This window comes from Nannospalax galili, unplaced genomic scaffold (assembly GCF_000622305.1).
Source record: "Nannospalax galili isolate Female #2095 unplaced genomic scaffold, S.galili_v1.0 scaffold516, whole genome shotgun sequence".
NCBI classification, from domain to species: Eukaryota; Metazoa; Chordata; class Mammalia; order Rodentia; family Spalacidae; genus Nannospalax; species Nannospalax galili.
In genome coordinates, this window is record NW_008338260.1 from 356,833 (window position 1) to 382,263 (window position 25,431).

The 25,431-nt window shown below is 39.5% G+C and overlaps 1 protein-coding gene across 2 annotated transcripts in view; it reads right to left on the minus strand.

Moving 5' to 3' along the window:
* Esyt2 (extended synaptotagmin 2) overlaps positions 1-25,431 on the minus strand; it is a 100,642-nt gene that overhangs the window by 55,842 nt on the left and 19,369 nt on the right. For both annotated transcript variants that reach the window (XM_029563491.1, XM_008833061.3), the window contains exons 2-6: positions 12,753-12,794; positions 11,681-11,815; positions 8,399-8,475; positions 4,980-5,052; positions 4,692-4,781 (exon numbers count right to left, since the gene is read on the minus strand). In XM_029563491.1, coding sequence (XP_029419351.1) covers positions 4,692-4,781; positions 4,980-5,052; positions 8,399-8,475; positions 11,681-11,815; positions 12,753-12,794 — 417 coding nt within the window. The remainder of the gene's footprint in view (positions 1-4,691; positions 4,782-4,979; positions 5,053-8,398; positions 8,476-11,680; positions 11,816-12,752; positions 12,795-25,431) is intronic.

Sequence of the window (25,431 nt, forward strand, 5' to 3'; positions counted from 1 at the left end):
ACTACCTTTCCACTGGACCCAAAGACACTTGACTGTCACATTACACTGTCTTTCTTCTAGTTGCAAAAGCATTCAAATTCCTGATTCCAATTTGTTCCTGAGATTCAACTGCGCAATAAACACAATTTTTATTTTTTAAAATCCTCCTTCTTTTGACACCCCCTTTGCTTAAAATATATTAATTTCTAGACTCCTAGGCTACTAAGATTCAAGTTCTTCCTACAATAACTCTATAAGGAAGATATTATTTCCACTTGACAAATGAAGAAATGAAATCTGTGGTTCAAGACACTGAACTAGTTCCCCCTCACCTGGCTGGAAAGAGTCCCCTCAAGATAACACTTCTGGAGCAAGCCTGGGTTGATCTGGAAGGAGTTCTGGAAAAGACTTAGATTCACACAGACTAATTCCTGGGATATAAAGATGCTTAAGGACTCTGAACTACCTGAGAATAAAGATTTCTGAAGAGAACTGCACCTTCCATTGAACCTTCTGCGAGGCTGATTCACTGGCAAAAACTTACAGGATTGTGAAGAGGCTGGAATATTGCAGATTCAGAACCTAATTACAATTTGTCTTGGGCTGTCTTTAGCCCTTCAATAGCCATCCTTGCCCACCTCTGTGTCTTGTCCAACATCATATGACTTATAGGTAAAATCTTTTAGAATGATTAACAGACCACTAGCTTCCACCAAGCAAAAGGCTAAGAGGGTCATCAGATATCATTTGAGGCCTATGGCAGAGATATCCCTGCTTTGCTTTAACCTGCCTACTAATATTTCTACCAACTGCATTTGAAAAATGCCTTGATTTGTGACTTTCTTTCTCTGTTACTTACTATAAAAACTTCATCAAATTTTTACTATGTTTGGAACATGGAATTTGGGATAACCTAAATCTGTGTTTCTGGGCCACAGTCACTCATACTAAGCTCCAAAATAAATTATCAATTATCCTCTTTGAGGTGAGAGTTGTGTTTTTGCATTGACACACCCTTTAGAATGCATGCTTGAGGTACAGCCAACAATTACCTACTGGTTAGAGTGAGTCCCCTGTACATATCCAAAAGCAGAAAGAATTCTTCTGGTTCTTTTTAGATTATTATTTTTATTTTCTATGTGTTTATATGTATCTAACTGTGTGGGTCCATCTGCATGTGTGCTCATGCATGTGGAAGCCAGAGTCAACATTGGATATCTTCCTGTATCATTCTTCACTTTAGAATCAGCATCTGTCACGGAACACAGGCTCAATTTGCTAGACTGGCTAGGCATGGGCTCTGGGATCCTCCCTAACTCGTATGCTGCCATGTGTGGCTTTTTATGTGGGTGCTGGGGATCTGAGATCAGGTCCTCGTGCTTGCATAGCAGGCCCTTCACTGACAGAGCACTCTCTCCGGCTCTCCTTTTGGTTCTTATCAGAAATGTTTTTTCACTCCTAGGGATCAAACCCAGGGCCTGGCTTACTAGGCCAGGACTCTACACTGAGCTACACTCCTAACCCTTCTCAGAATAGTAACACATACTTTTCTCCTTACACTAGCATCATCCTAGTGTCAGAATTTCATTAAAATGCTAAACCTGTATGTATTTAATTTCTTAAAAACTTAAAAGGCTTACTATCTATGTGCCAGTCATTGTACTAAGCATTTAAGAGTACTGATATTTAATATTCACATTTAATTGTAAATTAGGCATTAGTGTCGTTCCTGTGTTATAGGGAGACTGCGTTACAGGGAGACTGAGACTTAGAGAAATGAAATATTTTGTTCAGGCTGGGCGTGGTGGCGCATACCTTTAATCCCAGCACTTGGGAGGCAGAGACTGGCAGATCTCTGTGAGTTTAAGGCCAGCCTGGTCTACATAATGAGTTCCAGGACAGCTGGGGCTACAGGGAGACCCTGTCTCAAAAGGACCAAAAAAAAAAACAACTTTGTTCAAAGCGCATAGCAAGAGGAAAGGAGGAGTGGAAACTATGCATACTAAGGTGGCCAATCAAGCATCACACTGCACTGCTCTTCCCTAGTATCCAAAGTGCAGTCCACCAGCACTCCACACACCAGCACACCTCCACATACTAGCACTCCACACAGATTACCCCTTGGGTCTAACCTTGGCTTAAATTTAACCATGTCAAGAATTCTTAGTGTTTACTCCACAAGAACTCCATATAATAAAACAAATCAACAAGTAGAAAAACAAGTAAATTTTCATACACATTTCAGGCACTCTACTTCTGAATCATCTGGGCAGTAGAAAGAAATAGTAAAACAAAACAAAAAAATTCTCTGGCTGTATTTTTCATGAAGGTCAGGAAGAATTATTTGGTAACTAACAGTAAATGTGTTCTCATATTTTCCAGCTGAAAGTGACTGTAAGAATTCCCTTCTCTTTGAAGCATGTTCAGTGGCTTTACTCACCATATAAGGAAACGGGTAATGCTGAGCATTTCAAGCTCATTCTTCTCCTCCAGGCCTCAAATGTCCTTTGGAAGTTAATTCCATAAGTTATTTTATAAGTGAGTTCATCTGTAGAAAAGCCACACTATGGTTTTGCTATGTTTTGAGGAAGACTAAAAGGTTTTCATTTTTGTTACTGGGGGGGGTGTCTTTATATTATTAAGAAATGTCTCCAAAGACAGAGAAATAAAAATTTTTAGCAATTTATTATATATTTTTAAAGTCATTAATGAAGTCACTTCTTATATAAACTGGCGTTTAAAAAACTGTTAGGCGGGGCGTGGTGGCACACGCCTTTAATCCAGCACTCAGGAGGCAGAGCAGGCGGATCCCTGTGAGTTCAAGGCCAGCCTGGTCTACATAGTGAGTTCCAGGCCAGCTGGGGCTACAGGGAGACCCTGTCTCAAAATGACCAAAAAAAAACAAAAAACAAAAAAACAAAACAAAAAACCTGTTAGGAGAAAATGTATTTTAAATGTTTTATGGATTTATTTCCCAATATTTTAATAAAGTAAAAACTGACATAGATATTCCCTGAGTTTTTAAATTTTTACTATATTCTACTTAAATGCATTAAAAATAAGCAAGTGAGAATAAAATGGAGGCAACAGAAAGTGGGGACATAATACCTTGTGTTTTTATGCAGAAAAGCACTACTCATATTACACTTTAGGTAAATCTATATTTTCAAAACCAAGTAATACTTTTCATTAAAGTCTTTTGAGCCAAGTTAGACAAATTAATGTTAGACAAATTAAACTACACATGATGTGGCACCTCACCGGACTTGCCAAGGATCACAAACAGTACCCTGAGGGCCAGCTACCTAGGCACTCCCTGGGCTCTGGAGGCATATGTGCCCTTCACTTTAGCACTAACTGCTTCTGCTTTGCAACTTTCAACTACAATGGGTATTTCTCTTGAGAGAAAGAAAATCTGCTAGAAATAAGTGAAAAAAAAAAAAACAGGGCTCAAAAAGCATTCTGGGGCAAAGGAAAATACACAGGGAGAAGTAGAAGAGAAGGTGAGTATTTTTTTTTTTAAAACCATTCATTCCCTGTGATTGGGATGAGGCAGTAGAGAAATGAGGCTAGAGAGAGATCCCAGGCAGGAAGTACAGCTCAGTGGCAGAGTTTGCCTAATACACAAGGTCCTGGTTCAGTCCTCTGCAGCACACATACACAAAAGATACACCATGATCTTGTCTAGAATATCAAAATAACCCTAAGGGGTCAGTTTGTGCAGGGGAAAGACTGTCCCAATGCCTATGGCACTGAAGGCAGCGTTAATCACCGGCTGCAGGAGCCCAGGTAAGAAGGAGCCATCTGGGAGGAATAAGAAATGGCTTTGTGCCAGGTATGGTAGCACATTCCTTTAACCTCAGCACTGGGGAGGCAGAGGCAGGCAGATCTCTGTGAGATGGAGGTGAGTTCCAGGCCAACAGAGGCTACAGGGAGATCCTGTCTCAAAAAAAAGGAAAGAAAAGAAAGGAAAGGAAGGAAGGGAGGAAGGAAGGGGAGAGGGGGGGAGGGAGGGGGAGGGGGAGGAGCTTCATGTTTTTTGTTTTTGAGCTGAGGTTCACAACCGAAAAAGCAAATACCTATCTAATAATGTGAAATGACAGTACTGTGCTTATCTAAGTATTAGATCAATCTAAAAGTCTTTATTCTATTTAAAAGCACAAACACAAAGTTATGTGTGTAGTTCAACAAACATACCCTAAAGAATGAAAGGAAATGCACCTGAAAGGTAATAGCACTCATTTCAGAAGGGGAGTCAGGGAGACCTGTAGGTGTAGCATTGCCTTAGAGTGTTTAGGAGTATGAATTCTGTATCAGACTACTCTGGGTCTATGTGAAAGCTCCAATACTTATTACCTTGTGTGATTTGCACAAATAAACCTCTCAATCTCAGTTCCCGGACAGTAAAAGGAAACAATACTGAACTCTGAGGATTAAATAAGCAAATATATAAAATCATATTAGAGATAGGTGAAATGTTAGCTATAATTTATATAATTAAAAGTAGTTTTCCTAAACTTTCTACAAAGACATTTTGTCTATTGTTTACCAAGAAATGAAACCCTTACTTAAGGCATAAACAGGTGAAAAACTCATGCATCAGAAGAGAAGCGTTAAGGGCAGGGTTTTGTTCCTTTATCCATCTGTGTGCCCATTTTTCTTGCCAAGAGTGGGAAGGTAGACGTGACATTATAACATAAATGTGTTCTTACTGGCTTCCTAAGGAAGAAGACGGACAAAGCTCCAACTAAAGGCATGTCTCCAATCAGCGGCTCCAGGATCACCCGCATAGTGCCATGGATCTGAACTCAGACGGGAAACCACAAGTCAGAAAATACAGCTCTTCAGAGACACTTGGTGACGTTTAGGCATGTGACTTCATGCATTACCCAACTATAACCACAAGTACAAATTTACTTTAAAAAACTACCCAGCAAAACTCCAGTTTTCTTTCTGAATATAACCTAGAAAACTCTAAAATGAAAATCTAAGAATCTTACCTGAATACTTTTCACACCAGCTCTACAAAAATATCGTTTGATCTCCAAATCAATCTCACAATTTCCTACAAAACTAGGAGAGAAAAATTCTGAATTACATAAAGTGAGTGGAATTAAGTGTTCTTTTAGTTACCTATTAAGATTAGGAACTACAAGGTACATAATCTGAATAAAATGACAATAAAGCAACCATAACCAGACTCTAGGCAAAACCTGAAAAATGTGGCCTATACTGTAGTACTGCTTTGCTGCTCTAAGTTGTAGGCACACACTGCTACCTGGTTCAACACTACTAGAACATCTGTGAGGAATACTGTGCATAATACTTTCTTTTGCTACACATAAAACTTTTTTTTTTTTTTTTTTTTTTTTCCTCAAATAGGAGCTAGATTCAGGGGTCGTCCTGGAACTCACTAGGCTGGCCTTGAACTCACAGAGATCCTCCTGCCTCTGCCTCCCAAGTGCTGGGACTACAGGCATATGCCACCATGCCCAGCTTACACATAAAACTTTTAACTAAATTTAAATATCCAACATTTGAGAAGCTGACGCTGTAAGTGTACCTGTATCATGCAATGCCTAAGGAGGTCAGAAGAGCTAGAGTTACAAGAGCTGGAGTTGTCAGCTGTGGGTGCTGAGAATTGAACTAAGTTTCTCTGCAAGAGTGGCCAATATTTTTAACCACCAAGGCATCTCTCCAGATCCTGTGCAGTTCTTTTGGAAATATCTTGAGCATGTCTTCCAAAAGTTCATGAGTTAGAACCTTAGTTCATCAGTGTTGCAGTGCTGGGAAGGTCTTTGAGTCTTTGAGATAAAGTCTTTGGGTCTATGGATAGATTAATGCCTTTCTTAGGTGAGTTCTTGTTTTCAATGAAATAAATTAGCTACCATGAGAGGAAGTCTTTTAAAAAAATATTTTATTTATTATTTTTATTTTATGTGTATGAATGTATTGCCTGCATGTATGTAAGTGCACCCGTATCATGAAATGCTTGAGGAAGTCAGCAGAGAATGCTGGATTCCACTGGAACTGGAGTTACAGACAGTAGTTAGCTATCATGTGGGTGCTAGGAGTCAAACCCATGGGTGGCTGGGAGTCCAACTGGGGTCGTCTGCAAGAGCAATCAGTGCTCTTAACTGCTGAGCCATCATCTCTCTAGCCCCGTGAGAGGAAGTCTTGCAAGGTCAATCCCTTTCATGTTTTCTCTCTTCTGTGCACACACTTGTGCTAGCCTTTCCATTTTCTATCACAAGTTGAAATGGCACAAGGGCTTATGTAGCCACCAATCTTGAATTTGATAGCCTCTAGAATTGTGAGCTAAAATAAACCTCTATTCTATACAAATCACCCAGTCTTAGATTTTTTGTTATAACAGAAAATGGTCTAAGACAATAGAGAAGAATTGCTAGATCCTATAGTGATTTTATTTTAAAGCCTCTGAGAAACTGTCAATCTGTTTTCCAAGGCAGTTGTGCCATTATCCATTCCCATCAATAGTGCAGAGGGCTCTAATTTCCCCACATCCTAACTCTGGTATTTTCTGCTTTGTTGGCAATAATCATTCTAATGAATGTGGTTTTAGTTTGCATTTCATAATGATTAGGATGTTGAGTCTTTTTTCATGTGCATATTGTCCATTTGCATATCATTATCCCTGGAGAAGTATCTATTGAAGCCCTTCATCCATCTTGGAATAGTTGTTGTTTTTTTTGAGTTCTGAGAATTCTCTATATTCTAGATATTAATCAATTATCAAATTTATGATTATGGGGATTGCATTAATCTGTAGGTTGCTCTGGGTAGTACTGACATTTTAATAATAAATATTAAGTTTTATAATCCATAAGCATTGATTATCTTTTATGTTATCTTTACTTTCAATAATGTTTTACTATTTTCATTATCCAAGCCTTTTACTTCTTTAGTTTATTCTTTCGTGTGTATAAAGTTGTATGTGTCTGTGTGTATGCTGGGGTGTGTGCATGCACGTGGAGGTCAAAGGTCAATCTCAGGTGTTATTCCTCAGAAGTCATCTGTCTTTTTTTTTGAGACAATCTCGCACTAGGACTTAAAGCTCACCAATTAAGCTAGGCTGGCTGATTAGCAAGCCCAGAGATCCCTCTGGATCCAGCTCTCCAGTGCTGGGATTGCAAACATACCACCATGCTTGGCTTTTTAATGGTTGCAGGGGATTGAACAAAGAAACTGAGCTGTCTATTAAATTTATTATGAATGAAATATTCTTAATTTCCTTTTAGGATTCTTCATTGTTAGTGTACAGAAACACAACTGATGTTTACGTGTTAACTTTTTATTCTGTTACTTTGCTGAATTCATTTATTAGTTAAAAAGGTTTTGTGGGATTTTAATGGTTTTCTCTATGTAAGATCTTATTTGTAAACAGAAGTAATTTTACTTCTTCCTTTCCAACTTGGATTCTTCTTCTTTGATTTTTTCATTGTCTTGTCTAACTGCTCTGGGCTGAACTTTTTCTTTAATCACAAAATAATACTGGATTAAAACATATTTTATTTATTTTTATTTTTTGTGTATGAGTATATTGCTTGAACTTATTTAAGTGCACCTGTGTTGTGCAATGGCTGCAGAGGTCAGAAGAGGGCATCAAATTCCCCTGGAACTGGAATTATAGACAGTAGTTAGCTGTCATGTGGGTGCAGGGAATTGAACTTGAGTCCTCTGGAAGAGCAGCCAGTGCTCTTAACTGCTGAATCATCTCTCTAGGCCCAGATATAAATTTATTTATTTATTTATTTAGAGATAGGGTCTTACTATGTAGCCCTAGCTGGCCTAGAACTTACTATGTAGACCAGGCTGGCCTCAATCTTATAGAGATTGAGATCTGCCTGCCTCTACCTCCTGAATGCTGGAATTAAAGGCATGTGCTACCATGTCCAGCAGAATACTGGATTTTGTTAAATGTATCTATCATCTGTATGAACTGAGATAACTATATAGGTTTTTTTTTTCCCACCTTCCTTCTTTAAGTAATTGGTATATTACATCGATTGGTTTTCAGATGTTGAATTGTATTTGTAGTCTGGTAATAAATTTCTATTTGTTGATAAGATATAATCCAGTTAATATGCTACTGGATTCAATTTGCTAATATTTTGTTGAAATTTTTTTATACAAGGTTCATAATAGATATTTAATGGACTATAGCTTTCTTGTAGTGCACTTAATCTCTTTTATTTAATAACATTTTATGAATGATGATTATGTATGCCACTGGGAACTCAGACTGGTTATTAATCTTAATAACATTTGGATCTGGAAGAATTTAGTCAAATTCCAATGAGCAGTAGGTAAGAAGCTCATTATATCCTCCACCTTATGTATACAGGTGAGTGACACTACCTGCCAGTAACCATGACACAAATATAACACAAAAACTTACCTAATCTGAAGGTCCAGAATAATTTGTCTTTTGTCTACATTTTCTGTATAAACTTTAACACCATTGACTCTGAGGGGCTACAACAAAAAATAGCTTAATTTAAAACAGGGAAAGGCTTCAAAGCAAACAAACAAGCCTTGCACATAAGTGACAAAAACAAGCTTAGCACTAGACTTTAGGAATTAAAATTCTGCTTTGAGAGTCAATATACTAGCTGAACTTTTGGTAACTACCCAGACACAACCAGCATATCCTCTGGATAAGTGGAAATAGGGCATTCAAGAATGGCTGTCCTTACTTTAAGAAGGTGCATCAGGGAACACATCCCCCTCCTCATCTAAGAGAAGGCCATCGCACTCAAAGACCGAGGTGACCTCATGCACAACTAGGCACCCTGCACATTCTGCATGCTGCATTTGGTGCTTACAGCTGCTTGTCAGAGGGCAGTGGTCATGAGAAGCTGTCTAGACTGCAGCAGCACTCTACTACCATCCACTGTTCTTGAAGGATCTTCTTATTTAGTTTGGTATCCAACTAACAGTACATGTAACCGAACAAGAAAATCATGAAACTCCTCCCCAAATAAGCCCAGCAGGGGTCAGAATTTTGTATCTCCACAAATAGGAGCATTTTCCATTAGAGGACAGCAAACTGTAGCTGCAGGCTGTATTTGTCCTTTGGTCTATTTTATAAAGTTCTGGCATAAGCACTGGTTTTCACTGTTTAAAGGATAATGAAAAAGAGAACAAAGCAGGAGAAGAAAATGCTGTCAAAAGTTAAAATATCTACTATACTAACCAGCCATTTACAGAGAGTTTATGACACCTCCTTTATGGTATTTTAACTTGGATTCCAAGTTATGGAAGGTAAAGTAAACATTACCTTACACATGTGTTACATGGGTGTCCTGTCCAAGTACTTGGCCATCTGAATAGTTGTTCTTGTTGAACAACTTCTTGAGTTGGAGACCAAAGCTAAGGGAAACAGTCAGCACATACAGGGAAGAGCCACGTAAGTCTGCTCTAGAAACACTATAACTGCAGAATAGCTGCAGAAGAGACAGGATTCCCCACATATAGAAAATCAGGTTTGATGGAGAAAAGTGACTAACAGAACACAGGAAAGACATGGACAGAGCCAGCAGGTGGCACATGAAGTCACTTGTGAGTCATTCCTTTGGCTATATCAGGTAAAGCTCTGAACTGTAGTATACAGGACACTTGTGTGCTATTTGTTCAATGACATGGGTGAACTCTGTGTGTGTGTGTGTGTGTGTGTGTGTGTGTGTGTGTGTTTAAAAGTACAACTAGACTCTAAATTCTTATCAAAAATATAAAACAATGTTACCTTGAGTTGTTGCTAACTCTTGTAAAAGCTAACTTAGAAAACAGCTGGAGTGGTGGTGCTTGCCTCTAATTCTGCACTTAGGAGGCTGAGGTAGGGGGATTACAAGTTCAAGGACAGCTTGGGCTATGGGGCAAGACCCTGTCTCAAAGCCAAAAATAGACCCCTCTCTTTCTCTCTCTCTTTTTGTTCCCCCTTCCCCCTCTGAGACAAAAACATGAAAAGAGGATGGGGACTAGTTGGGAGGAACAGGGCAGCAGTAGTGGGAGGGAGATAAGAGAAGGTGAGGCAGTGGGTATGGTTCCATATATTGTACACAAGCATGAAACTGTCAAAAATAATAAAAGTATATATAAATGCAAAAAGCATGTTTTCTCAAAGTAATGAGCATATAGTAGAATTTATTAAGTTAAAATTTTCAGCTGGGCGTAGTGGTGCATGTCTTTAATCCCAAAACCTGGGAGGCAGAGAAAGGCAGACCTCTGTGAGTTCAAGGCCAGCCTGATCTCCATAGTTAAGTTCTAGGATAAAAAAAAGTATTAAATCTTCTATAATAAATATGTACTGAGAAATGATTTCACATCCAACCTTTAGGTAAAGTTGAAAATTAAAGGGTTTGGACAAAAATCAATGATACAGTTTAAGTATATAGAAATAAAAGTTGTTCAATAACAGACATGCAATGAAAACACTGTAAAAATAAGAATGGCATAATACTGCATGAAATCTAGAGGCAAAACTATTGTTAAGTGGAGTAATGCTTGTTATAGCTAGGAATTTGTATTTAAAATTGCCAAGATAAAAAAAAAAGTAAAATAGGGGCTGGAGAGATGGCTCAGAGGTTAAGAATCCTGACTGCTCTTCCAGAGGATCCGGGTTCAATTCCCGGCACCCACATGGCAGCTACAACCGTCCTTAACTCCAGTTCCAGGGGAATCTGAAGCCCTCTTCTGACCTCCGTGGCATTGCACGACACAGATGCACCCATATACATGCAGGTAACATGCTCATATACATAAAATAAAAATAATAAAATATTTTTACAGTACCTAGGAGGTGGAAGCAGGAGGATCAGAACTTCAAGGTCATCCTTAGCTATGCAGTAACTTTGGGGCCAGCTTGTGCTACGAGAAGGAGAGCCATTCTCAAGAGGAAAAAATAAAGAAAGAAAAAGAGAAAAATGAAAGAATAAGATAAAATTAGAATGGAAAAACAAAAAGATAAGAAAACAAAATAAAAACTCAGAAATGGTGTCTTTTAAATGCAGCATCTAAATCCAGAAAACAGGCTCCTGGTGACAGACCTTCTGTGGGTGTGCTTCCTTACTAAGGGGAAACAGAAGTGACCCACTGGCTGCTGCAGAGGGTCTCTGCAAATACCGAGAGTTACAAAAGCAAAACAAAAGGAAAGCAAAACAAAACAAAAAGAAGAGGAGGAAGAATATGAAATAACACTACCAATGTGTAACTTCTTTCCTCTGTATATGAGATGATTCTATCACCTCTTTCCTTTCACCCATGTAATGAATGTGTCCTACAATCCAGTATCAGTGTCATTAGCTGTTGTTTTAATACCTTGATGGGACGGTCTTTAGTATGAATTCACAGCTCAATCTCTCTAAACATGACAGACTGTACTTCTGAGCTCTCTGAGAACCCTAGGGTAAAAAGATAAGTCATGGAAGGTGAAATAAATGCTAAAGAGAAACTTTGAAGTGATGGGTGAACCAGCCAGAGCAGCACAGTAAGAGTAAGGCAATATGCCCACTTCCCAATAAAAAGGAAGTCAGAGTACACTGTAGGGAGAGGGAGTCATAGACCTGTTACTTGGTCTTCTTGGTGAACAATTTCCTCTAGAATGTGCAGAGTGCTGACAGTGTTGTTATGCTTTCACAGCACTCCTACTGTGTGTATAAGCAAAGGCAACGAAGGAACTGACCTGTTGACCCATGTCCACCTTTGTGAAGCTGAAGGTGCTGAGGTGGGTATTTGCTCCCCGCACAGCTGGCTCTATGGTTTCTCGAAAGAGCTTCTCTATAAATTGACAAATAAATGGCCACATGTGCTTTACAGTCTGGAAGGAAAAAGAACTCATGGTAAATAACTGCTATCATAATGATACCTAATATACTTCAATCACCAAGAAAAAAACTGTAATTTGTAATTTATTAGAGTCTTGTTTTGAAAAAACACAAAGGGAAATGGTCTTCTTGTTATTCAAAATCAGTCATGTAAAGTTTGTTCTAAACTTGAAATTTTTCTTATAGCAATAAACTGCTGATTACCCACTATGTTACAGGAATTAGCTCTTTTAGTTAACTATTCTGTTTAAACTTTCACTGAAGGTCTTGTGGCTTCAACTGACTTTGGGAAACTTAAACTATATAGACCTTGGGCTGGGTGTGTATGTAGCTCAGGGACAGGGCACCTGCCTCGTGTGTGCCAGGCCCTCAGTTTGATCCTCAGTACTGTAACCCAACCCAACCAAACCAAAAACTGTCTGGAGATCAATAGGCACCTACGAATTTCATAGTGACAGACTGATGTGTAGTGCTACAGGGGGACTGACTGTCTAGTGATTACCCTAGAGATGTTCAGAACACAGAAGGTAAAAGAGAGTCAGCCTAAGGTTTACTGAACCCAAAATGTATCTTTAAAAAAACATATTATAGATTGGTAGGTTTCTTGAGGTTGTTTCTCTCTTCATAATGTTTCCAGAATTTCTGCTTGTAATTTCTATAAAACAGATATGAGCAGCCTCCATTCAGAAAAGAAGGCACAAGGCCAGATAGTGATATCATGTGACCATGCAAATTTTCTTAGGTCAGGACACAGCTCTTGCTCTCTTCAGAAGGGAAAGCTGCATATTTCTTCTAACAGTCCTCTAGGGAGTAGAAGTCAGTTCCCTGCAATCTGAACTCCAATACTGCCAACACCGAAATCCCCAAATACGGGAAGATGGTCTCTTACCCTCTAATTCCCACTGAATATTTGGAATACTCTAATCTTACCTTATTTAGCCATTCTGCTCTTTCAGTGTCTGGAAAATGAACCTAAGAGAAAAAAACACATACATGACTTATTGACTCCTGACAATCATAAACAAAATGATCCGCAGGCTATTACTGTGCATACCATATTTATAGAATGCATCTTTAAAACACTCTGCTCGGATGCTCTTGAACATAGTCTCAGAGAAGGGAGATGAAATGTGTGGCATTTGATTTGGAACATTCTCAGAACTTGGAGGCAGAAGGATTAAGGGCCAGCAAATGCCACCAGAGCCTTCTCCGCCTCTCACCACCCAAGGGATAGTTTTCTGGCATCTGAAACATTAGAATAGAGAAATGGCTTCTTCCTTTTAAAAGAACATTAGCATTGCCATCATTCTGCTAGAAATCTAGACTAAGAGCCTTTAAAATCCATCTTTCCCTTTTGCTTTCCTCTTTCAGACCTAGCCAGCTAACTGCTATGTAAGGGTCCTCTCCACAATGCATACTGTGATCATAGTTCTCTACAGGTAAGGCCGATATATTATAAAAGTAAGTGAAAAGGCAAAAAGAAACATACTTAGATAATAGGTGCAGAATATTTTCTCTGTTGTTGCAGCTAAACTACAACATCCTTGCAAAGTAACTAGTGCTGTTTTGGGCCATATGGGAGCTTTCAGAGAAGAGCACACAGGCTATGCTAATACTGTAAAAACATGTTTTTGGTTTGGAGGTACAGAGGATCACAGGAGAGTTTGCAATGGTAACAGAAGATTCTGATGTACAGAACTTTCCTGAGTTACAACAATCCAAGCCCCTACCTGCCCTCTAGGTGAAGGAAGGTGGATCAGGCAGAGGACCAGAAGCTAAGTGGGATATAGTCTCATTGGAGAACAGGGGTTTCTCTGAGATCCAACTCTAATGAGAAATGGGGCCTAACAGGGGATAATACCTGATCGAAGACAGGTTACTGTCAAGACACTGATCACAGCTACACCAGCTCTCAAAAGTTCTGGAGAGATTGCTCCCCTCAGGAGAGGAAGAAAGCAAGCAGTGGTAGTGGCACTGTGTTATTGGTGCCCTTGTGTTCACAAGCCAGCCTAAGCAGGCCTTATTCCCATGCACCACACGTTAGGAATATAATTTGCTTGAACCATGAGACAGGATGGAGTGAATGGAAACAAGCTGTTTCTCAATTAGGACAGCATGCATTCATGGAGTGGGGAGAGCAAAATCTTCCACAATTAAGACAATGGCTTAGAAGTTGGGAAGACAGTACCAAGAAGTCAAAGAACCAGAGTCAGAGGACTGCTACACATGATTGCTTAACTTCAGAGGACATGCTTTGTCACCACTGAGAGGCAAATTTTAACCCAGGTAGAACAAGGGTGCAAAATGAGGAAATTTACTGATTACAGTAAGGGGAGTGGATAGGCTTGTTAGACTTACTATATTAGGTCACAAAATAAATTCATCTGAAATCAGTACTTTGCTATTTCTTTACATTACTGTAAAGTAGCTCAACACTTTAAAAGCCAGATCAGGAGTGGGATGGCAAGTTGCAGGCAAAACATCAAAGCAGGTATTTCTCATTGATCACTCTCAATTTATTGTGAGGCCGTCTCCCATTCTATCTTTCCCCTTAGTCAGCCAACCACTAGTGGCAACAGACAGAACAAAAGGCAAACACTGAGCACCTTAAGCTTGCTGACATAGGAACTTCTGCAGTACAGATGTGCTCCTTCTTCTGTAATTTCAGAGCGAACACCAAATAACATCTCTGCAGTCTACCTAACTTCTAGATACATTTGTCCTTTGATGTTTGACTGTCCATAGCTGTTTCCCCTGAAGGCCTCTCCTTGCCTGGTTTCTCAACTACTAAATTTAGCTAACAGAACAATTATTCTAGGAAACAGGAATTTCATTTTCAATTTACTTAAGACTTTGAGTGCCTATATGTTTATCAAATAGTTCAACTTCCTCAGCTTGACCTTCAAAGGCACTGCAATTACATTCTCTCTGGTTCACAACTCAAAGATCCACTTTCATTGCATTCCTATTGAGTCTAACCAGAGCAGTCACAGTTGTAGACATAGAATATGTTCTTCCCTACCTGCCTCTCACCTTCCCTACTTTCTGCCCTGGCCAGCCCTTCCCTAAGAACCAGATCACTTCAGTTCTGGTCAGCTTCCAACACCACATGTCACAACCTGAAGACCAATCACTCCTCTACCTGCAGCACCATAATTCTCCATGAATCATAAATCAGTACTTCCAATCTCCTCAATGGAATCAAGGTCAGAATTTCACCTCCTGCCTTCAAGTCTCTTAAAAACACTGGACTGTGTAAGCAAACCTTCTATCTTCTCAGCATCAGAGAATTCCTGTTCATAGGCACTCTATACTGTAATTTACCAGCTGGGCCAGGAAGAATTAGCCTTTAATTTTCAGTCAGTATAGTATACCAAATCATATTTGCCAATACCACCAAATGAACTTCTGCTTTCCAAAAAAGTCTTCAAAAGTTTCTGGTAGTATAAGATATAGTCAGATTTCCAGACTGGAGAGATGGCTCAGCGGTTAAGAACACTGGTTGTTCTTGCAGAAGACCTGAGTTCGAATCCCAGTACCCACATGGAAGCTAACAACTGTCTGTAACTCCAGTTCCAGGGGATCCGATGGCCTCTTCTGTCCTTGCAGGCATTGCACAATATGGATGCACTCACATACATGCAGGCAATACATAAAAATAAAAATAATAAATAAAATACTAAAAAAAAGATATAGTCAGATTTCCAACCAACAAAAAGTAATTAATACGGATCACAGAGTCCTAAAATACTGTTTGTACATACATAAACAAATATTTTAAATACACATCTATAAATGCATAGACAAATGAAAGAATATATATCAAACCAGCAACAAAAAAAGAATCTTGATTTATCTTCTCTACTGTCACACTTTGGTGTGGGGGGGGAGACATGGGGTTGGTCTGTGGCTTACATGTCTTTTAAAAAAATTTTATTTTTGTGAATTTCATATACATTTTAAAATTCATTGGGAGAAGCACGAATTAATTTTTCTAATTACTACTGTAATTTAAGATTAAGAAAATGCTGCAAGCTGGGTGTGGTGCCATACATCTGCAATCCCAGTACTCTAGGAGGCAGGAAAGGGTTAGCCTGGCTACACAGGGAGGTACTGTCTCAAAAAGAGGTAGGAGGCAGGAGGAAGTGGAGGAGGAAGAGGAGGAAGGAAGGAAGGAAGGAAGGAAGGCAGGAAGGAAGGAAGGAAGGAAAAAAGGAAGGAAGGACTTTCTAACAGAGGTACTAATTTTTGTAAAATAATCAAAATTATATGAAAATGGAATTTTCATAAACTAAGTCAGATTTTAATTATATTAGAAAAGAATGATACTTGGATGCAGGATTTTGTTATAATGTAAGTAATTTCTACCAAATTTGATTAGAAAGAATGGGTTTTCCTTTTGGTCTTTTTGAGACAGGGTCTCCCTGTAGTGAGTTTGGTCTAAAACTCACTACGTAGACCAGGCTAGCCTTGAACTCACAGAGATCTGCTTGCCTCTGCCTCCCACTGGGATTACTGGGATTAAAGGTGTATGCTACCACGCCTGGCTATAAAGAAAAATTTTAATTCATCATGTTGACTAAATGTCTTACTGACAAGATGTTGTAATGACTCCTGGGAGTATTCCAGAGTAGGGCCCTCCTCCTCTCCAATACTGGGTGTTCAGGAGTCTGCCAATGCAGCAGAAAATTACTGCTCCTATCATGCTTCATGTCAGTGACCACTTCAGTCAGGTGTCCTACTAAGGGCCAGGGACCAGGACAATAAAACTCATGCAATAGGAAAGCTTCTCTACTCACAGTCCTGTACCATAATAAAAAAAAAAACACCACTGACACCAGTGAGTCCTGACTTCCATTGCTGTCTTTTTGCCACTGGATGGCACTTTTAATTACAGCATAAGTATTGGATGTTCTCCCTGAAGGACCTGTGTCTACAACACTTAGAGACTTGCTAAGTCAGGGAAAGGGGGCTGGTTTGGAGAGGGAGGAGCAACAGGGGGTGGGAAGTGGTCTGATGTTACTTGGATAGTCCATTAACATTCCAAAATTAGATAGTATGCATATACTTTATACCTGCCTTTGTTTTTGACATGTAGCTTCTAAAACCCCTTGCAGACATGGATGCTAATAAGGAAGAACAGAAAGCAAAGGGAAAATTAAAGACACATAAGAAAGAAAACTTCCCACCTCTGGTTTAAGTATCACCTACTGAGAGTCAAGAATTTCAACACAACTGATCAAAATTCTACAAGACTCCCTGAAAGACTGATCAAACAAGAACCATACTTATAGTCAAAACATAGGCCATAGGGGCTGGAGAGATGGCTTAGTGGTTAAGAGCACTGGCTGTTCTTGCAGAAGACCTGGGTTTGAATCCCAGCACCCACATGGCAGCTAACAACTGTCTGTAACTTTAGTTCCAGAGGATCCAATAACCTCTTTTGTCCTCTGCGGGCACTGTATGACACGGGTGTGCTTACATACATGCAAGCATAACACTCATATGCATAATAAACCAATTAAAAACCATAAGCCTTAAACCTTTGTGAACGCTGTTGTTTTTTTGAATTTTTTTTATGTGTATGAGTGTTTTGCCTTCATGATGTATGGATACCATGTGATTGCAGTGCCCACAGAGGCCAGGAGTGGGAGTGTCAGATCCCCTGGAGCTGGAGTAACAGGAGGTTGTGGGTGCTGAGAACTGAACTCAGGTCCTCTGCAAGAGCACCCAGTGCTTTTAACTGTTGATCTTTGGTTTTAAAAATCCTATCAGCATTCCTTTTTCATCTGCAAACTTGTATAATAAACCACTGTACAACCTCACTTGCAAAGGAAATTCTTTAGATAAGTATGCAAACCAGATCATTTTAACTTAATTTTCAAACTTTACTTAATCTTTAAACTTGTTATAAAGTTACAGATTAAAATCTTCTACCAATGTAACTTCAAAAGTCACATCAAAAATAAAGCTATTACCAAGACACTTAGGTACATTAACTTTAATGCCTGCACCAAATCTATATTCTGCTTAGCCTAATAAACTCTAACTTTGCTTCAAACTATTCATCCTGAACTGAGTTTCTATAGGGGCATAAGTCAAGATCCTGGGTGCATCTGAATCTGAGTAGAGGCTGCTGAAAAGAACTCCCTAGGCTGCACAGCGGACAACATGGAGTTTTATCTCCTGATGGCTGTGGTTACTAGTGGAGCCTTTAGTTTTAAATCTGGTCTTTGACCCTGAGTTCCTAACACAGAGCTTCTAAATACCATGGAATTTCCTGAGTGACAGGAATAGCTCCTGTTCCAATCAGGTGACTCCTGGTGGGCTCCTAGTTAGTTTCAGGATGGAGTTAGATGTGATGAGTGACAAACTTCTAGGCCACACTCCTTTCCCACACCCCCAAGGAGGGAACAAGACTAAAGGCTGAGTCAATTACCAAAGGCTTATAATTTAATCAGTCTCGGCTACCTAATGAAGCCTCCATTCAAACCCCAAAGGTCAGGGTTTGTTTAGATTGCTGAACATGCACAGTGGCCTGGAGGAGATCTAGAGAAGAAACAGAAGCTGTGCCCCTCCCATACCTTCCCCTGTGTATCTCTTCATCTGGCTGGTTGTCTATATCCTTTGTAATATCTTTTATAAAAAACCATAAAATGAGGTTCTGAGTTCAGTAAGCCCTCCCAGCAAATTAACAGAATTCATGGTAGGAGGTGTAGGAACCCCAAGTGTGACTGGTTAGTCAGAAACACAACTGACAATTTACTATTATAATTGGCTCCCGAAGCAGGAAGACAGTCTTGTGGAACTGAGTACTTAGCCTGTAGGATCTGACACTAACTCTAGGTAGACAGTATCAGAGATAAACTTAAATATAGACTACCCAACAAGGACCTGCTGGAGAACTGCTGGTATGTGGGAAATCCTACCACCTACCACATTTTGGTAACTGAGGTAAAGTGGTGTATTAGTGTTGTATTGAATGTAAGAGTAAGAAAAAGTTTTAATTTTTCCTATCACTTCTCTCAGGGAGAGGGAGAGGGAGAGGAGAAAAAATATTCCAAGTCCATGCAATGCACGGTGGCTGGACTGCAGATGGAAGGAAGAGTATGGGCAGGGCTACAAGTGTGCTCTGGCCATGCTAAGCAGGGCTGGTTTTATTCTTTAGGTCACAGGGCGACATCCAAGCCTTTGGCAGAGCAATATGTGAGGCTGGTGTGGGAAGAGATTCTCTGCTGGGCCCATCGTCTCTGGAAATAACAGAACCACCTGCACAAACAAGCTTACAATGCAGTGAGCTGACCTGCAACATCAGAATCTATTCATGATGATGGGGAGGGCATCCAATAGTTCTGAGGCTTTTAATTTACATGCCATTACTTCAAAGTGTCAGAGAAATAAGAAACAGAATATATCAAATTTCAAGAGTAAATCTGCTACCAAATTTTTAATTCTGTTCACTAACTTTAAAAAAATCTATTTCTAACTAATACATATTCATAGACATTTGCTTATGCTATACAAAACAGAATTTAAAGTAGCAAAACATCACAGAAAAAGACCAAGACACAGAGATAATAGAAAACATGTTCTCAAGTCAAACAAAATGCATGAACACAGAACATTTAGTTTCAAATCTGATCCTCCAAGTAAAAAAATGAAAAAAGGTTCTCAAATTTCCTTTATTTCAAAGTTCCAATTATAAAATAAACTTTCATATTGTTTATCTCTGTGAACCAAAAATAATCATTCAGGTTTTTATTATACCTAAGAGTTGACATTACCCCCCCAGTCCTTTAATCCTTTTAAAAGAACAAAAGCCTATTTTAGATTCTAACATGCTGTTGATATTAATTACCAAAGTGTTTTAAGTAGAAAAGCTAAACCAAATATACAAAGATAGAACATGTTAACTGTAGCCAGGAATGCTACCTAGAACACCTCCTTTAATGTTCACAAGAACCCTTTGAAAGACCGATGGCTCTAACAGATAACACAGATGACTAAGGAAACAAGAAAAGAAATCCAGATCCAGGGGACTCTGAAGTCCTCTCTGTTATACCTTGCTAAAATAAAAAAAGATCAAACAAGCTTACAAAATGGTCCAAATTTTCAAAGTGAATAGTTTCCTATTTCTAGCATTAACAATATAATTTAGAATAATGTTTAAAAGTGATGTTAAATAAAAGGAAGGACTTTCTTCAAATACTCCCCTTAAAAACCAGTATCAATAATGAGCATTTGCATAGATTGGCTCACAAATTCCACTTCCTAAACAAGAAACAAGCAATTATAAACACAAACAGCACAGCAGGCACTTCCCTGGAAGACAGGGTGTGCTTAAAAAGCACATTAGTGTCAGTGGTATTGAAGCACGTAGTATAAATTACTCCTGTTGACTCACTCCTTTAAAAAAAAAAATCTAGATTAAATTTAGAGAGGTTAACGTCTGGGAAATCTGAAGAAAGACAGCATGTTTAACTCTATTATAGCTGAAGCACTACTGATTTAATGCCTTTAAGTAACGAAAAAGATGATACAGTGATCATCTTACCAGCCAAATGTCATTATTAGATAACAAATGGTAAATTGGTGGATCAAACTCTTTTATTCATATTCTTCTTCATTTTGATACCAAAGGAAAAAGAAGGATATCAATCATTTGGCACAGAGCTGGGGCTATAAGCAGCCTGGATACAACAGTTCAACTGCTGCACTACCAGCCCCCGTACACCACTAAGTGACAAGGTCACTAGTTCACCACTGAATACAGTAACCAACCCACAGTATGTGAGAGGCTGTATCAAAGTCTGTAAATGAAAAGATCTAAACAGGTAGTTTTATTTCCCTGTCTAACTAGCATAGTCTCAAAACAGCACAGCAGATGTGATGAACCAGCAAAACAGAATCAGAAAGTTCTTTAAACAAAACAAACAAAAACAACCCCCAAGACTTCTTTATTATTATTATTATTATTATTATTATTATTGTGTGTGTGTTGTGTGTTTGTGTGTAATGCCACGAGTGTGCAGTCCTTGTGGAAGTCAGAAAAGGGCGTTGGGTCCTCTGGAGCTGGAAGTTACAGACAGTTGTGAGCTGCCCACATGGATGTTGAGAACCATATTTAGGTCCTCTAGAAGAGCAGCAAGTACTCTTGACTGTTGAGCCATTTCTCTGGCCCTTAGACTCCTTTTCTTTATTAGGTATATCATAAGGGAGTATTTCAGGAAATCTCCAGGTTTTTCAGGACACCTGTTCTTTACGAAGTATACTGCAGGAGTCTTTGAGGACGTCTATAGGTATGGATTCATACCACTGCTTGGACGCACACTTCTCACTTCAGGCTCATTCCAGTGGACAGCATAGAGAGTTCAGTCTGGGAAAATGCTAACTAGAGACATTTAAACATTTAAAATGATTAATAATGTTTGTCTGCATACAAATTAATGTTAAATTCTATGTAAATGGGAGAAAAAAAAAGACTTGCAGAAAGTTAAAATTGCTCCCAAAATGTTGCTCACACACAAGGCAACTACAGAAGTGGGTTTTGGTGGTTCACACCAGCAATGCTGGCACTAGAAGGGTTGAGGCAGAAGGGTTGCTATAAGCTTGAGGCCTCCCTGAGGAATGTGATGTAACATTAATATCCCTCAAGTCTTTACCTGACACCACAGGTAGTGGCCACAATCATTTTTTTTATATTCTAACAAGTCAAAGAGAGGTTACTGGACTTATCCTATGTTACTACAAACCCTAAGGGTTTGAAATAAGAGTTGGGTGCTCACAAAGGGTGGCAGGCTGAGCTGGGGAAGGGTGCAGCTTAAACTCCTGACAGCCGAAGGAGGAACAAGTGGTAGTAGAGAGAGTATGACTGCTATCTATCCATCTGTACACAATGCTTGCTTACAAAGTGTTTATCTTTGATAATTCACTATTTCTTGCTATATGAATAGCCAATATCTATTTTAAGGAAACGAGGAGGAGGCGGGGGGGGAGGAGGAGGAGAAAAAAACAAAAACAAACAAAAAAACTAGGTGAATTCCAGTACACCTTCTATTATAAGTTGTCTAAATATTTGAAGACCAATTCTAGTTTGGGGGTGGGGGGGGTGTCCTTTCACTATTTAGCCCAGGTGGGTCTCTAATTTGTAATCCTACTGCTTCAGCCTCTAGGTGCTGGGATTTTAAATATTTACCAACAGGCTTGGCTGAAAACCAATTCTTACTTCTAATTCACTAATAGAATGTACACTGAATTTTGTATGCATTATCTGGCACATACAATTCATATGTCCACTAGTTTTGAAGGAACCTTTATGTTTCAACATACATGTGGAATGACAGCAAAATCTAAGCCAGGGCTGATGCTGAAAGTCAGAATCAAAACAGTGACACTCATAAGTTACAGTCAAGGGTATTATACACTTGCTTAATGCAGCACATGTAAACAAATGTCCATGAGTGACATTTTTTTAAGTTGAAGCAGATTTAAACAAAATTCTCAAATTCTTCAGACATCCTTCTGTCAGGACGACAAGCAGTTATCTAATAATCTTGATTTAAAGTAAGATTTTGGCATAAGCTACATCAGTATCAAATTAAAATGAGTTCAAGAGGAGGAAGCCTGTCTTCAACACATAAGGCAATCTGGTGGTTTTTTTTTTTTTTAATCTAAATCCAATATTGCCATTCAAATGGGCATGCTTATGTTTTGACTAGAATGAATTAGAAGTGGATATGTAATTGTGGCACTGAATTAATTATGTATGTTCTCTTTGTAATTAACTTAGCTGTGTTCTCTCTCTCTCCATATACCTACATATACATATATATATATATATTTAAGTTGTCTTTGTTTGTTTATTTATTTAGGTTTTCTGAGACAGGATCTCCCTGTAGCCCCAGCTAGCCTGGAACTCACTACATAGACCAGGCTGGCCTTGATCTTACAGAGACCCACCTGCCTCTGCCTCCCGAGTGCTGGGACTAAAGGGGTGCACCACTACATGGCTTCCGTGTATTTTAAAGAAACTATATGATTATGAAGATAGGGTTAAGATCCTTTGGAATCAGAGAAGTAGCAAGAAAGTTTAACATCTATACAACATCAGAAGTCACATCAACTCTAAGTTTTATTGTAGTTTTCATTTTCAAGAAAATATAATTAAGCATTCAGAAGGCTAAGGCAGAACCAGCCTAGGCTACACTCTAAGATTCTGTGTCTCAATAGAAAAAAGAGGAGAGGGAAAAGGAAAAGAGGTTTATATGTTTTCTAATGGCTTAACTTTACTTTCTCACACAAAGAGCAAAAATCTGATGTGTGGCGGCACATGCTCTAACCCTAATGCTCAAGAGGCAGAGGCAAGGGGATCCCTATGAGATCAAGGCCTGCCTGGTCGATATAGTGAGCTCCAGGCCAGACAGAGCTATAGGGAGACCCTGTCTCAAAAAACAAAAGAGCTGGGCGTCGTGGCGCACACCTTTAATCCCAGCACTCGGGAGGCAGAGGCAGGCAGATCGCTGTGAGTTCAAGGCCAGCCTGGTCTACACAGTGAGTTCCAGGCCAGCTGGGGCTACAGGGAGACCCTGTCTCAAAAAGGCAAAAAAAAAAAAAGATTTCAGTCTATCTATCCCAAGTACACTTATCTGTCATACTGCTGTCATTGCCAGTAAACATGAAACTACCTTTTTAAAAAATATTTTATTATTTTCATTTTATGTGTATGAGTGTATTGCCTGCATGTATGTGAGTGCACCTGTGTCGTGCAATGCCGCGGAGGTCAGAAGAGGGCTTCGGATTACCCTGGAACTGGATTTAAGGATGGTTCATAGTCGCCATATGGGTGCTGGGAATCAAACCCGGGTCCTCTGCAAGAGCAGTCAGTGCTCTTAACCACTGAGCCATCTCTCTAGCCCCATGAGACTACCTTTAAAAACCCCACAATCAGAGGCTGGAGAGATGGTGCAGCAGTTAAGAGCACTGACTGCACTTGCAGAGGACCTGGGTTCAAGGCCCAATATCCACATGGCAGCTAACAACTTCTATAACTCCAGTTCCAGGGCATCCAATGCCTTCCTCTGACCTCCCCAGGCACTGCACAACACGGGTGTGCTTACATACATTCAGGCAATACACGCATACACATAACATAAAAATGATAAAAAAATTTTTAATTAAAAAATAAAAACCTGGGCTGGAGAGATGGCTCAGTGGTTAAGAACACTGACTGTTCTTGTAGAAGACCCAGGTTCAAATCCTAGCACCCACATGGCAGCTAACAACTATCCGTACCTCCAGTCCCAGGGGATCTGACAGCCTCTGTGCACTTACCTACACACAGGCATAACACTCACACATATAAAATAAAAACAATAAATAAAATATTTTAAAGAATTATAAAAAATAAAAATATAAAATAAAAGCCCCACAATCTTGGAATTACAGTAAAATCCAGAGAGAAACACCATGGTTAGTTTACCATTATCTCATTTCTATATAAGATACTAAATAATGGGGCTGGAGATGGTTCAGCAGTTAAAAGCTCTTGTTGTTCTTCCACAGGAACAAAGTTCAGTTCCTAGCACCCATGTTGGGCAGCTCACAGCTGCCTGCAACTCCAGTCCCAGTGGATCTGATGCCCTCTTCTGGCCTCTGTGGGTGCCACATACCTGTCACACACACACTCACACACACACACACACACACACACACACACACACATATACACACACACACAAAAAAATAAATCGTTTTAAAAACAATACTAGCTGGACATGGTGGTATATAACTATAATCCTAGCACTTGGGAGGCAGGGGCAGGCAGATCTGTGTGAGATCAAGGTCAGCCTGGCAAGTTCCAGACCAGCTAGGGCTACAGAGAGACCCCGTCTCAAAAGGCAAACAAAAACAACAACAACAAAATGCTAAATAATAAGAGGAAACTTCATGGAGAAAAGAAATTACAAAAGTTTGTGCATCTCTTGATAATTTCTTGACTTCAATTTTTTTCTAGAAAATACAGTAGTTTATTCATTATGCATGCATAACTACACAAAAAACGAGTATTAGATCATGCTGCAACAGAATATGAAAACACATGCTTGTATTTTGTACACATATGTATTTGGCTTTTGCTTCGGGGTCCTGACAGAAAGCTCCTAAATATCATGGAATTTTCTGGACAGTAGGAGTCTCTTCTATTATCATCAGATGACTCTTGGCAGACTCCTGAACAGCCACAGAGAAGACTGGCCACCAGAACAACTAAGCAGGACTATAGGGCTGGGGTCAGGTTGATCCCCCAAAGGTCTGGACCAGACTGGTGGAACTAACCTTCTTGGATGTTTAACAGACATACTTTGAGGCCTATAATAATTTGGTCAGAGGGACATAAAGGACAGATTTTGCTCCTTGCCCTCCTAGGTCGACTAGTTCCAGGGGACAATGAGCATCTCTCAAAATGTCCTGTAATTGTGGTGGGTCACCTGTCCTCTTGATCAAGGAGGCCGAGGAGACCCTACCAGTCTACAAAGAGGAGGGTCAACACAGAGAAATCATTTCCTCCATGCTTCCAAGCGAAGCCAACCATGGTCGAGCAGGACCTTTGACT